This window comes from Danio aesculapii, chromosome 15 (assembly GCF_903798145.1).
Source record: "Danio aesculapii chromosome 15, fDanAes4.1, whole genome shotgun sequence".
Taxonomy (NCBI): domain Eukaryota; kingdom Metazoa; phylum Chordata; class Actinopteri; order Cypriniformes; family Danionidae; genus Danio; species Danio aesculapii.
Genome location: NC_079449.1, coordinates 17,031,138 through 17,047,115, shown reverse-complemented (window position 1 = coordinate 17,047,115; position 15,978 = coordinate 17,031,138). Strand labels below are relative to the sequence as shown.

General features: G+C 33.3%; 1 protein-coding gene across 1 annotated transcript in view; it reads left to right on the top strand.

Moving 5' to 3' along the window:
- The first annotated feature begins 11 nt into the window (after positions 1–11).
- The window catches only part of rxfp2b (relaxin family peptide receptor 2b), a 40,707-nt gene continuing 24,740 nt past the window's right edge, over positions 12–15,978 (top strand). The window contains exons 1-9 of the mRNA XM_056474556.1: positions 12–168; positions 5,491–5,628; positions 6,294–6,371; positions 7,159–7,264; positions 10,050–10,121; positions 14,021–14,092; positions 14,314–14,385; positions 15,312–15,383; positions 15,622–15,696. Of these exons, the coding sequence (XP_056330531.1) occupies positions 78–168; positions 5,491–5,628; positions 6,294–6,371; positions 7,159–7,264; positions 10,050–10,121; positions 14,021–14,092; positions 14,314–14,385; positions 15,312–15,383; positions 15,622–15,696 (776 nt within the window). The 5' untranslated portion in view covers positions 12–77. The remainder of the gene's footprint in view (positions 169–5,490; positions 5,629–6,293; positions 6,372–7,158; positions 7,265–10,049; positions 10,122–14,020; positions 14,093–14,313; positions 14,386–15,311; positions 15,384–15,621; positions 15,697–15,978) is intronic.

Genomic DNA, 15,978 nt, shown 5'->3' with positions numbered 1-15,978 from the left:
CACCAGGATTTTTAGGAGCCCAGTGTTTTGATAAAACGTAATTGGACTTGTTTGGGCATGACTGGCACGACGCCACAATGAGCTCACTTCTGTCTTCTGCGACCGCGTCTGCACTGGAGTTGTGTTTGATATGGACATTGTTCACTACATCTTTAACAACAGCCGAAGGTAAGAAACTATTTTTCTCTATTTTGCAGAGTTGGGTTATTTAAAAAAAGCTGTTGGTTGGTTTCTCAATTACCGTTTTACTTTATTCACTAAACACTAACTTATAACTCATATTTAACCTCATAGCATTTAGCCTACGTTAAACTTTTGCATCAATACAAACATTTGTGATATAAATAAATTAACTAAAGGTCAACCTGTTTAGTTATTGTAAGAAATAAACATTAACTAATTCAGTAATTCAGTATTTAAAAAAAAAAAAAAAAAAAAAAAAAAAGTCTGTTTCATATCTCAAATCATAAATAGTTTAGGCTATTCTTAATTTCTGAACAATTTGATATAAAGCATTAACTTTACATAAACATACTTTTTTTTAAATCAAGTCAAGCTATTGTTATATTTGTTTATTGTGCTTTCTGTTAAATGTCACTGCTAAAGAATAGTCAGGTTGGATCTTTGGGAGGAAATGAGAATAAATAGTCAATTCTTTACTACAATAAAACATCTGTCTTTTATAAAACCTGAGAAAACAATTAGATCGATGGGATTTTAAGATTGTGTTATGTCTTATTAATTTTGAGGTGAATAATAGATATTGGTTATCTATTATTTTAAGCACTCTTTACTGCATTGTGGAGCAGATCTATCTCAAACAGAAGTGTGTCTAAGACTAAGAATTTGATTTGAGTGCAATAAATATAATTCGTTTTTTTTTAATAGTCTTAACCAGAAATTTATTTGAAGTAAAGTATCACAGCCCATGGGTTTGTCTGGATTTTTTGCAGAATCACTACCCCTTATCACTGCTCTTGGCAATGTTGCTTTAAAGTGCTCCTGATATTCTCTCAAAGAACAGGCAAACTGTTTCAAATTGATTTTCAAAATGTATGATATGGATAAAAGGCAATAAAAAAAGCACCAAATAGCACTCTATATAACCTGCTAATATATTTTCTCTTTAAAGTTTTGAGCAGATAACCCAAAATGGTTCTTTTAAGGAACCTTCATTTTGAAATGTATTTTGGGTGACACGAGAATAAGAGAAATTAGCATTTTTCAGCTCTCATATGTACAGTGCTTAGCATAAATGAGTACACCACATTTTGAAAATGAATATTTTTAAACATTTCTCAGTGAAAATTGGTCATATATATTGGTGCATTTGAATAAAACAGATTTATTAAACGGATATATTTATTAAAATATTTTATTCACAGAACATCTTTAGAAATTGAAAAATAATACATTTAAATTCATGCAAAATATTGCAAAAAAAATTACAAACTACAACATTTCAACAAAATTGTATATTTTTTTTGTTTCTCTTGATTTTTGCTATTTTTGAAAATTTGTATTTAATATTTTTCCCCAACATACTGTATAAATTTGGGCTCCTAATTTTTAAACCATTATCATAAGTTATTTTGTTAGATTAGCTCCAGATTTGACTTCAGTACTGACTAATTTAATGTATATGCACAAATATAATATTGTAAAGCTTCCTATAGAAAATATTAATTTAAATAAGAGATTTGTGGAGGGTTTACTTATATATTGCTGAGCACTGTATATTCCTGCCTAATGTTCGCTGAAGCATGAGCCACTATGCGCATGAGTAAGAGTGTCATCTAAAGCTCGGGAAATTTATTTGTAACTGTCTGCAGCTGGTCCATTTGGAAAGTGTTTAGAAGTGTATTTGTAGATTACATTGTCTATTACTAAACAAAGGCTTTGATAATTTCATAATTGTCACAGAGTACTTTTGATTCATGTTTATCACATACTGTATGGAAATAGTCAGAAGGAACACAATCATTTTGGGCAGAATAAAGAATCCTTTATACCTGAATTTACAGGAAACCTCACTGACATCTTGATGATTAAATTACATTACTTTAAATGCCTGGTCCCACTTTATACTATTTGGCCTTAACTAATATGTACTTACACTGAACTTAATCATTCGTTACAATGCACTTATTGTGTAAATACATGTTTTACATTGTACTTATGATTGATTAAATACTTGCATGTACATCTGTAATTGTTTTCTGTCATTACATTATTAATTATGCTGTTGAATATCACTTACACCTTAACCCACCCTTAAACCTACCCATACCACCAAACCTGTCTTTAACCCTTCCTGAATGCTACATCAAGAGCATGAGACATGTTTTGCAGTACATTACAAGCATACTAAGTGCACTGGATTTATTTTGTTTGAGGCAAGTACATGTCGATAAGGCCACATAAAGGGGGATCAAATGTTCTTCTAGTGCCTTTTTTTAATTTACACACTTTTTATAGTGTAGAGATACAGTTTGTGTACACTCTACGGGTGTTCTGCATGGGTTTGTGACAGTCCTCCCAGATGATTAGCAAGGAACCGTTAAGAATGTGCTGGAATGGGATTTTGGTTCTCTCTGTGATGAAACAACAAAACAATATTGACTCAGAGACCTCAGGCTTCTAGAGGTGATGTTGACGCAACAGTGAGTGAAAGTAGGAAGGTACGGAGCCTGTGGCTGTTCTGTTTGCAACCCTCACTGTCATTTGGAATCATTTGTAGAGGTTTGATTGTGCATAATGGACTTATAATAGACTTCATTTCACTAAGAAGAATCTAGCCATTCTTTCATACACTACATTGTGCAAACCATTACTCCCATTCATACACCACAACGTTTTTCCCAACACATTTAAGCAAGCTCTAGTAACCCCACTGCTCAAGAAGCCTTTACTAAACCCTTCACCAGTATTAAGCTACTGACTAGTCCCTCTCATCCCATTTGTAACCAAAACTCCTGAAAAAGTCCTTTTCACACAAGTATCATCATTTCTTACACAGAACAACAAGCAGTCATTCAACAGAGACTGCATTATTGTCAGTCACTGAAGCCCTTTGTATTGCAAAAGCTAAATCCAGAACATCTGATTTGATTTTGTTGAACTTGTCTGGCACCTTTGATTCATCAGATTTACTTCTGGCCAATGGTTTGAACCTTACTTCACAGTCATTTCTTTCAGGGTCGCCTTGAGGGATGAGGTACTACAGTAAACATATATCCACACCTCATCAGCCCATAACAGGGGTTCCTCGGGGTTCAGTTTTTGGACCCTTCCTGTTGTACATTTACATCACATCACTGGGGAACATCATTCAGATATGATTTCTCATACCATTGGCACTGTAAACTGGTTACAAGTTCAAAACAAGCCTGTGCTGCTCTTCTGTGGGCACACTCAGGAGAACGGGGCACCTGACAGTTTGCTCATTAGCAAAATGTTGGCTCTTTAGTGCTGGCCCTGCATGGGCAGTGCTTACTTAGCCCCCAGAAAGCCCTCACTAGGCCAGCACGGGTCCAAGCTCTTTAAAAGGGACTATAGATAACCTAAAATCAATGCCTTAAACGAAAAAAAAAAAACCTACCCAATTATTACTTTTTAACCTCTGTGGAAAATATGTTTTGGTGTGCTATTTAATTGAAAATCGGTGGTTGCATTTCTAATGTCGAATGGGAAACAGAGCTTGGGAAAACCTGCATGGGTCTAAAAAAAAGCTGCTTGAGGTACAAATAGATTTGTCTACATTGGGCCATCATGGAAATAATGTAGCTAGTCAGGGCTGCTCCAACAGAGTAAGCCCATAGCAGTAGGCCATACCTGGGCTAGACAACACTGGATTTGGTGTAGGCTAGCCTTACCTCACCGTGCCCACAAAAAGCCAGCAAGGACTCTGCAGGATCATGCTTGCAGAGACAGCTCTTTTTAAAGTTTTAACCAGATGATCCAGTGATAGTTTTTCAGACTGTCTGAAAGACATCTTGGCATACTGTAGATGGTAAATATTACTCAAAGTATGAGTAAATGTAGCCCTTTAAAAAGTACTCAAGAGTTGTGAGTAGTGAGTATTACTCTGTGAAAGTCTAATGCATTTACATGAAGTTTGTGCATGTATTTGTGTGAAAACGTAACATTCTGTAGTGCATTTAGTTATTGTTTAAGGCCATTTCAGTCATCATACATCTTTCATCCAGATTAAGCAATCTCTGTGTTATTGCATGTGATGATTTTGTATTTCTTCTCGGACACTTGTAATACATCCAAATGGTTAGCTGCATTTATATAGCACCCGTGCCTTGAGGTAGTTCAGTATGATGCGATTTACTTTCTGTGCGAATTTGATTGAACAGGAATCACAGGACTTGTAATCACAGGAATTGTTCTACTTTAGCCAATCATAGACAAGAAAAAAATAAAGTAGTGACTGTAGGTTGAAGGAAAGTAGTGGAGTCAAAGTACTGATACAGCACTAAAAATCTACCCAAGGGAAAGTGAAAGTACACATTTTACTTACCAGCTACTTGGTAAATTACAGTCAATGAAAAAAACTACTCAATACAGTAGTTTGAGTATTTGTAATTTGTTACTTTACACCATGATCCCAATCAATGTAAAATAGGGAATTCTTTCCAAACAGTTACTTGGGTCATATTGTGAAACTATATTCATATCGCAATATATATCGAAGAAAAACAAAATATCGCTATGTCAGTTTTTTCCAATATCATGCAGCCCTAGTTGGTGCGGTACAACATGAGAAAGATTAGGGTCTTTCTAAAACAACATGTGACCCACTTTTGGCTGGATCTCCATTATATGCAATCAGACTGATGAAGTTATTAAATGATTCAAAATTCTGCAGCACGGCTGGTCTTTAATGAACCCAAGAGAGCCTGCATCACAGCACTCTTTCTCTCTCCACTGGCAGCTTGCATTAAGGTCAAGACATTAATGGTTGCTTTTAGGGCAACCAAAGGCTCTGCACCCTCCTACCTCTACTTTCTATTACTAGTCGAAATCTCTCCCTGGTTGCTACATTAGAGTTGCCTTGTGGAACAATCACAGAGAGACCTGAAATCTCTTTCCAAACCTTTTCATTTACTGTTCCTTGGACGTAAAATGATATTCCCTAACAATAGTCAAGATACAACTGAGAAAGTGTCTCCTCTGTTAGTACTTAAATGCATCCTCAAAAAAATAATGGCTTCGTAATGGCTCCTTATTTTAGCTTGTAGTCAATTTTTTTTCTAGATAGCCATGAAGCTTTGTATTAAAAGCACTTCCAGTGATTATTTGCCTCTTGATGTAACACTTTCTTGTATCCATCATTTGTAGTCACTCTGGGATGAAGAATAAAAGATGAATAAATGTGAATGCTGAAGAGCTCTGAATAATCATCTGAAGTGTCCGAAGTCATTTTTTAAATGTGATCTAAATGTGTCAATTGTGATTTAAATGTGTAAATTGTCTAAACAGCAGGGCAGGAACACAGGCCTTCTGAAGACTGTCCACTCGGTCACTTTCCATGTGGCAATGTGAGCATCTGTCTGCCACAGGTTCTGCACTGCAATGGCCAGAAAGACTGTCCCAATGGAGCTGACGAGGACAACTGTGGTAAGAGCTGCTTACAAATACAAATAATCACTTATAGTTTATCAGTATTTACTCTTTACTAATTATATATATATTATAACTTATATCTAACTTAAATAACATTAGGTTATCTTTCTATCTATCTATCTATCTATCTATCTATCTATCTATCTATCTATCTATCTATCTATCTATCTATCTATCTATCTATCTATCTATCTATCTATCTATCTATCTATCTATCTATCTATCTATCTATCTATCTATCTATCTATCTATCTATCTATCTATCTATCTATCCGTCCATCTGTCCATCTGTCCACCTGTCCATCTGTCCATCTATCCATCTGTCTATATCTATCTATCTATCTATCTATCTATCTATCTATCTATCTATCTATCTATCTATCTATCTATCTATCTATCTATCTATCTATCTATCTATCTATCTATCTATCTATCTATCTATCTATCTATCTATCTATCTATCTATCTATCTATCTATCTATCTATCTATCTATCTATCTATCTATCTATCTATCTGTCTGTCTGTCTGTCTGTCTGTCATTTATTTACATAATTGCAAAATATTAATAACTTATGCATGTGTGTATGTGTGTGTTTTGTGTGAATGTGTGTGTTTGTCACATCTCTATTTCTCTGTCTCCTCGTCCGTCTCACTGAAGGGGATAACAGTGGCTGGGCTGACCTCTTCGACCGGACATTTAAACGGGGTTATCTTCAAGAGCTTGCCACTGACTGCCGTAAAGATACACCTATTCCTATTACTTCTTGATAGACAGTTACAGCCCAGTTTTTGACAATCTAAAACTTTTTGCAGTAGTTCAGACTGTACCTAAACTATGGCAAATGTTTGGTTGAATAATGTCACTTGTAGTACAAGTACAGTTATAAGTTTAAATAATTGTTATTTGATTAATATAAGTATGGTTTCTAACTGTATTGTGGTTCATAATTGCACAAGACTCTTCATACACTGTAAAAAATATCAGTAAATTAGCAATTTTCCATATTTTGTGATTCATGTTTATTTTTCTCTTTATTTATGCTTTTGAATTGCATTATGGGACATTGATCTTTCTTTTAACACCTTTTAACCTTGAGAAGTCAGAAAAAAAAGTTACTTTTATTTACATTTTACTAGTTTTTAGTGATTTATTTAGTATTTAGTGTTGTATATTATGGGACAAGTACCTTGTAATAAACCGCCAATACATTTTCTGTTAGTTTACAGACTAATTTCTCTCTATATTATTTGTTATAAATTATATTATTTCAAACTACTAAAATGTCAATAAAAGTCACTTTGTTAAACTGTAGAGTTTAATTTTCAACATCAAAAGTCCACAGAGAAGAGATCAAGGTCACATAAAGCAATTCACATCCGAAAATATACAGAAAACACAAAACTCAGAAACTGTTAATCAACAGATATTTTTTACAGTGTATGTTTGGCAACTTGCATTTACAGACTTATAAAATCTGAATGTGTGTGTTTATGTGTGCATGTTTCTCTCTCTTGTCCTGCAGAAGTGGAGCAGTATCCTGATGTGTGCCGCTGCATTAACACTGAGATCCACTGCGTGCATGTCAGCTTGAGAGCCATTCCACAGGTGTCAGCGAATGTAACCTCCCTGTACGCAGCCTTCCAACATTATGTCTAAATATTTTAAATTATGTTTAATGTTGGTAGTTTCATTAGAAAGGCTTGAGCCAAAGGTTTAATTAGTTTTTAATATTTTTACCTTATTATATGTGCATTTGGTTTGCCATTTGTCACTTTAATATTTAATATTTTTTATTGGTCTTCAGCTGTTTTTATGGTTCTTCTTGGTGGCTTTAGCTGTATGGATTCTGCTATCCATTTACATGTGGAACTATTACATAACTATATATTTATCTGGTAACACTTTACAATAAGGTTGTATTAGTTATTGTTAGTTAATGCATTTATTAACAGGAACAAACAATGAACAAAACATTATCTATTACAGTATTTATTCATGTTAGTTAACATTAGTTAATGAAAATACCATTGTTCATTGTTAGTTCACGTTAACTCACAGTGCAATAACTGTTGTTAACAAGCATGAATTTGGATGTTAATAACGCATTAGTAAATGTTGAACTATGATTAAAAAATGCTGTAACAGAACCATTCAAATAGTCTGTCAGGTGTTGCCCAAGTGGCTCTGTCCCAAATATAAAAACCAAAATATGGCACTCTCATTCCTAAAAACATGTTTAAAACAATTTTATAGTTATTGTTATACATTATATAGATTTTCAACTTGAAAAGCAATAGTCACTATGAAGTAGTAATAATAAACAGTGCATTTAAAATAAAAAAAAAAACAACAAATATCCTTTGTCCTCGCAGAACCTAAAACTCAAACACAGTTCTAACATTGGTAGGATGTAGAATATTTCCAGTATTAGTCTTCAGTGTAATAAAATGTAATATTTCAAACCTATAAATCACTGTCTGGAAAAACTGTCAGATTAATCAAAACAGAAGGAACAGGAAAACTGAGGACTTGGCAATCAATCAGAAACAAGGTTATTAAATATTCAGAAAATGGCTCTGATTCATAATAGCTTGCAGAAACTTTCACACACGCAAAAGTTATTTTACTCTTTAGACCTAATTAATGAGCTCATGTGTCAAAATTTGATGGAGGACCACTGTGGTGGTTATTGTCTGAAAAATATATTCAGGAAAGCTGTAAAGTACATGCAAATGTAAACCTAATGACGCGCAGGAAACAGCACAGAATGGCCTTTTCATTAATGTTAAATTAATGGTGTTTTAATACAGGGCTGATTCATTCAATAGTTTCCTATGGGATTTTTATAATGGTGGTTTGCGAATTAAAGAGTGAAATTACATATGTGGTAAACAACTTAATATTTGAGGAATTGTAGTACAACATACTGAAGAGACTTGCAAATCACACCTCATATGTTTGTTAATGCTACGTAGCCTAGCACGTAGCCATTAGAAAATATAATAGCTTACATGAACTATGTTAATATAGCTTTACTCATACACTGATAAAGCCCACAATTTAAAACACATTCTATACAGAACTGTTCTGTAAAGTATTGTTATCATCCCTTTTCCATTTACTGTAAAAATTGCTAGCTTCTTAAAGTAAAAACTCAAATTAATTTTCTCAAAAGGGAAACAGATTTTTTTTTAACAATAACCTTTTAAAAACAAATAGATGTTTTGAGCCCTGACATTTTTAGTTCATTGTGCTTTTATTGGATTTGTCTGTTTGCATTAATTCAACTTCATCTAAAAAAAAATGTGAAGCAAAACTACATGATCCATGATGCTGTGCAAAATTTCAATGAATCAGAGAGAGATGCAGTGCAATCTGAGCTGCATCCAATGCTTTTTAATGTGCTCAACTAAGCTAACCCCACTCCTAACCCTACCCCTCACAGTGACGTCACTGTGCACAATGCATTGAGTGCATTGTGTTTGACACTGGATCTCTGAGATATGCAATCTCAGCTTGCATCATCAAGGCTGCATCCAGATACAATTGGAATCAGAAAGTTGACGTTAGAGCACCAATTGTGATCTTTGGCTCCACTCACTCCTACAAAGCACAGCAACCTAGAAATAAATCATTTATACAATCAACTACAGTTGTATATTTCTCCATAATTATTAGTGTGATTCTATCATCCGCAATGCTTCAAGAGGATTTAGTTCTTTCATTCCCATTTCCTTTAAGTCATTTTGTCTAATTTTCTTTGCTTTAGATTGTAGTTTGGAATTTTATGATTATCCTCATAACTGGTGGTACATGCCGTGTAAAACTTCCCTAAGAATTCTTTATGCAAAAAATTATTTGTGAAATACTAATGAAGGGTAAAACTAATGCAATCTATTGATGCTGCAAATATGGAAATGAAAATATATTCAACTGCAAAATAAACCAACTTTATAAAATAAATAACAACAATCAAAAGTGTTAAGAGACCTTTAGTAATATGTTGTTTTATACATGCATTGGTGAAAAGACAATTATAAATAACAATTATAAATTATTAGCACTGTCGCCTCACAGCAAGAAGGTCACTGGTTTGGGTCCCAGCTGGACCAGTTGGCATTCCTGTGTGGAGTTTGCATGTTCTCCCCATGTTAGTGTGGGTTTCCTCAGGGTCCACAGTCCAAAGACATGCACTATACTGTAGGTAAATTGGATGAACTAAATTGGCCATAGTGTATGAATGCGAGAGTGTGTAGGTATACTGTGTTGTGGCTGGAAGGGCATCGGCTGCTTAAAACCTATGCCGGAATAGTTGGCGGTTCAATCTGCTGTTGTGATGCCTGATAAATACAGTATATACAATGCAAAAAAATATTCAGTGTTTAACTTATTGTTTGTGTTGTTTTTTAATAGGTCATTGAAGAGCAACAAGATTCGAACACTACCTGATGAAGCCTTCATCAAATATATAAAACTGCAAAGGCTGTAAGTATGAATAAGCCTTTAACTACTAGCCCATCATTATAATTTCAGTCACATGCACAATAAAGCCCTGCCCAGATATGTTAGTATGCTCTGAGCTCAAGTATAGACACTTTACTAATCCACAAATCAACACAGAGGGTCATATAATGAAGCTGTCAACCTGTACAGCTATCGCCCTGTTTATGTGATACAAAAACAATTGGTTCCTGCATGGAGCTGATTAACGTTTATGATCAGCTTTCTGCTGAATCCACTGAAGCTTTTATGAGGAGGCCATGGTCACCTTCATTCAAATCGAGCTTGCTGCTACTTGTTAATCTCAGTATTGGCAGGTTTCTTTATAGCACGCCATTAAACCTTGGATTCAGCGTGTTGCTGTCTGGTGATTAATGAGCCAATTAAAGAAGTACTGTAGCAGATCTGCTTTCTAGTACAGACCGATATAGACTGGATTTAGGATAGTGCACTTGCTGTACGATAGTTGTTTTGAAAAGACATCAGTGTTATACTAATAGAAAATAATTGATGTAATAGTAATGTTTGTCCTTTTCAAGTGAACTAACAAGTAAATACAACCGTTCATAAAAAAATATTTAATGTTCTAGTGATAATATCCTTTAACTCTTTAGTTGAGGTGACAATTCATGGTATTAACAAACTATTAACACTACTTGGTTAACCAACTACTATTTAGCTGTTTAATAATAGTTAGTAGGGTAGAATTTGGGTTTAGGTTTTGAGTAGGATTAGAGATGCAGCATAAGATCATACTTTATAATGAGCAGTTAATATTTAATAATGGGCAGGTAATAAGCCAGTAGATAATAGCATGAATTGTGAGCCAAATTAGTTGTTAGTAAGTGTTACCTAATATTCTTATACACTACCTGACAAAAGTTGTATAAGCAACAAATAATAATTAGACTTCTAGTTGATCATTTGGAAAAAAAAGAGTTTTATTTTTCCAGTGAATCATCTGCTGAACTGCATCTCAGTCATCACAATTACTGCAGAAGACCTATTGGAACCTGCATGGACGCAAGATTCTCACAGAAATCAGTCAAGTTTGGTGAAGGAAAAATCATAGTGGGGTTTCAGAGTAAATGGCAACATTAACAGCTTGAAGTATAAAGACATTTGGGCTGTCCATTACATTACAAACCACACGAGAGGGCAAATTCTTCAGCAGGATAGCGCTCCTTCTCATACTTCAGCCTCCACATCAAAGTTCCTGAAATCACACAAGGTCAAGGTGCTCCAGGATTGGCCAGCCCAGTCACCAGAGATGAACATTATTGACCATGTCTGGGGTAAGATGAAGGAGGAGGCATTGAAGATGAATCCAAAGAATCTTGATGAACTCTGGGATTCTTGCAAGAATGTTTTCTTTGCCATTCCAGATGACTTTATTAAGCTATTTGATTCATTGCAGAGATATCTTGATGCAGTCCTCCAAGCTCATGGGAGTCAAACACAATGTTTATTCTTCCTCCACTGCACCATGACTTTATTCTATATTCTACATTATTTCTTTTCAGTGACAAGACTTTTGTCTAAGCAAAGTCAGACCTTACTGTCCTGATTATATAATTAAAAATTAAGGCATGATCATATTTTATTTTAGTAAAATAAGCGTAATCTAGAGGCCTTTGCCTTTCATATAAACCACTTCTGACACCAAATGATCAACTAGAATCAGATTAATATTTGTTGTTCCTAAAACTTGGATAAGCGACAAGACTTTAGTCAGGTAGTGTATAATAAGTTATCTCTTTAATTTTTATTTTCTCTTGAATTCTTACAAGGCTGTACAAAAATGTGAAATATAATTAATGTACGATTTAAAATGACTTTTGTATTTTAATACATTTTAAAATGTCTTTCTGAAGCCAAAGCTTAATTTTCATCAGCAACTCCTTCAGAAATCCTTGTAATATAATACACTAATTTTTATTAATGCTTTTTATCAATGTAAAAAAACTTCATTCATTCATTTTGTTTCTTTGATTAATAAACTTTCATAAAACATGACATATATTTTTTTAATTAATGTAAATATCAATTTTTATCGCTTATTCCTACATTTTGAATGGTAATGTATTTAACAAAATGTTATTTAAGGCTATATAAAATAATAATAACAAACAGCTGAGATGGTAAAACAAATGCCCATTTCAGTCTGCCCATTACTTTACAAAATAAACCACATGCGTATACAATGAACTCTTTTATTTAATATTTCTCTGGCTTTAAATGAGCTTCAATGGAAAAGGCAGAGGCTGATTCAACAAACAAAAGAGCTCATTCACTAATGAAATTCATGCAGCAGGAAACAAGTAAAATATCCAAAAATAGAAAACCGCTGCTCTAATAGAAGAAATTGAACATGTTGATGGATAAATGTTCAGATTCTTTCAGTGCAAACAAAGTTCTTTTAGTTCTTTTTCCTTGTGCCATGTGTGGAGTATTAGGAACATCACTGTGTGACGTGATCTTTTTAAATGCATTTCTGTTTTCTGATTGTTAAACTGTCTGAGAAAGTCTTGTAAATGGCATATTTGATTTACCTAAACCTTGAAATGGCTTTGCATTAAAACAAATATTAAACAATCAGCTTTGATATTTTTATTATGAAAGTGGTACGACAGAGTTTTACAAGGGGAAGGTTTCTAAAAATGTTTTTATTTCAACTTCAGTGTTTGCTCCTGGTGTAAATTCATGACTAATTATCAGTGGCCCTCGATTTCATAATTTAAAGCCATTAATACATATTTAATATGGTAACCTAGAAACAAAAACACACTGTACTGTTGTACAGTGCTCAGACGCAGGATGTGTGAAGTAGTCCTGAGGTAACAATTTAGCACCTCTATTATTCAAATGTTTATTCAAATATTCATTCATTCTTTAATTTTAGATACAGTATTTCAGAGACAAACTTTATTTACTGTTTTCATTAAGCTATATAGCCTACAGTGTGTATTCATTATAAATATTGATATACATTAAGTCTGTGTGCTTCTCATCACAAAAAATGAGCTCTAAACATTCTTAGGTGATAATAGTTTTGAAAATATGATTTGAAGTTTAACAAAACAACAGTCAGACAACTATATAGCCTAGCAGTTCTGTCTAGTGTGAAATTCAACCCAATCCTACAAGGAAACATAACTATTTTACATTTTGTCAGTTCAGTGTACTTGCTGAATTAAATAACCTTATGAGTCCATTTTACTTATTTTATGTTAAACTGACTTAAAACAACTTGCATAACTTCTAAAATTAGGTTAGACCATGATTAACTTAGTTTAAAAAGTTACAATGACCTAAAACAATATTCTATCAGGACTAATTGATGGTACAATTTTTTACACTGTGTATGAAAATGTACAATTTTTAAAAGGAGGCGAGGCACCAAACCATACCCTAAACCCAATCTTGGTTAATACTTGGCATGTCTGTATACGAGCATCCTCATGAAGGTGGTTATGGAATACAGAGTGTTGTAGTGTTTGTAGAGTTTTTTGTGGTTGGTTTTTGAAGGGTTAGCCTACATCATAATTGCTTATCATGAAAACATCTCTGATTGGCTATTAAATTCATAAGTAAAACAGAATTGTGTGTGTCTAATAAATCTAATGCCATAATTTTACACTTTTAATTCATTTTTTTATTTCACTATCCTTACATCGGAATTTATAGATTTAGTTTAAATGTACATGGATATTTTTTGCCCCTTTTCCTGAAATTGTGGGGTGGTTCTGTTCATTTTTGTGACATTTCAGCTGCAAATGGCCATTAATGTTTTTTATTCCTCTTCTCTGTGTTTTTGTCAGGTTTTTAAACCTGTTAAACAAAACTACCTCTTACAAATTGCTTATTGTTGTTTTCTTTTACAGGTTTCTCCAGGATAATTGCATCAACACTGTTTCCGTTCAGGCATTCAGTGGACTGTATAAGCTACAAAAACTGTGAGTGACTTTTTTAAAATAATAAACCTTTTTTTACTTTTTAAATTAAGGAACAACAGTGCTTTCTTTTTCTTTGAGCACATTCTGAGAAAATCTCAGTGCACATTAATAGACAATAGCCTTTGCTTCAAATGTCAAACACTATATTCTTAACCTTTACCTAATATATAAAAATAAATTAGCCATGGTGAATTGAGTATTGTAATTGCTGTTTTTTGCAGATCTTTAAGCCATAACCGCATCTCCTTGCTTTCCCCCGGAGTGTTTAGAGATCTTCGGAAACTCAAGTGGTTGTGAGTACAACTATCAACGCATCAACAAGCTGTAAATGCTGTTCTTTTATGCTCTTGAATTTACCATCAAAAGTACGAAGTACCATCCGAAGTGAAGATGATTCAGGTGTTTATTCATAGACTACAACTGTAATGTACTGAAACTGTCCTTAAACATAATTTTTGCATATGTGCAAATGATAATAAAAATAATTTAAATACTACTAATTATTATTATTATTATTACTATTATTATTATTATTATTATTATTATTAGTATTATTATTATTATTATTATTATTATTAATAATATTATTATTATTATTATTATTATTATTATTATTATTAATAGTAGTAGTAGTAGTAGTAGTAGTAGTAGTAGTAGTAGTAGGAGTAGAAGTATTAGTATTATTTTTACCAATGCTTTTATTATTAATACACTGTAAAACATTATATGATCAGTTAGTCCTGACAGGGTCTCTGTAACGTATTAAAGTAAACTAATCATGTTCTAACTTAATTGTATAAGTTACGAATGGTGTTTTAAGTCACTTTAACATAATATAAGTTCAATGGACTCATAAAGTTGATTTGATTCAGCTTAAAAATTTAAGGCAACCAGGATTTTTTTTTTACAGTTTATTATTATTATTATTAGCATTAGCATTATTATTAGCATTTTCTTTATTATAACTTTTGTGCTGCTTACTGCTTTTTGTAAATTGTGATATATTTTGTCACAAGTGCAAAAGAACAGCATTAATATAGAAATCTGATCTCACATTAAACACAAATTCTTCAAGAAAGCATTAAATCCAGGGGTTGCCAGGGTAAATTAAAGGGTTAAATTAATAAGTGGAAATTAAAGCAGTTAAATGAATAAGTCCATTTGCTTGGCAGGAGTTTTGGAAACATTTTTCAGTAATGTTTTTTTTTTTCTCATCCAGGATTTTGGACGACAATCCCATAACAACAATTGCAGCCAACACATTTACTGGCCTGAGCTCCCTCTTCTTCCTGTAAGCCTTAATAATCCATCCATTCTCATTAATAATGTGTTGCACTTTCCTCTTTTAAAAAAATCAAATCCCATTATCAGTGTGTAAGTGTTCTTCAGAATCAGTGTTTTTCTTCAGTCTCCGGAAATATTGCTCTATAAAATATAGCATTTGAATTTGAACTGATTTAAGCCTGTGTGCTGTACTTTTAAATGTCTGCCGACAGGTTTTAACCCACTTCATGTATTCATCTTCGCAGGTCAATGGTGAACACTTCTTTAGAAGCGCTTCCTTCTGCCAGACTCTGTTCCCATATGCCCTTTCTCAGCTGGCTGTGAGTATCCACTTCTCTCTTACTTACTATGCATGCCTTGACATAAAGGATTATGAATTCAGTTCATTTACACTGTTAGACATTTGATTGTATTTTTGTGGTAGCTTTGTGGCAGCTCTTACTCGGAGGATGAAAAGGGCTAAACATAATTATGACAACCCAATATTTTTAAAAATTTCCCTTGAGACATTAACTGCTATGAATCAACACAGACAATGGACATGGCGGAAAAAGTGGCTCACTTTATTTACAATAAATATAAGAAAGAAAAAATAATAATAT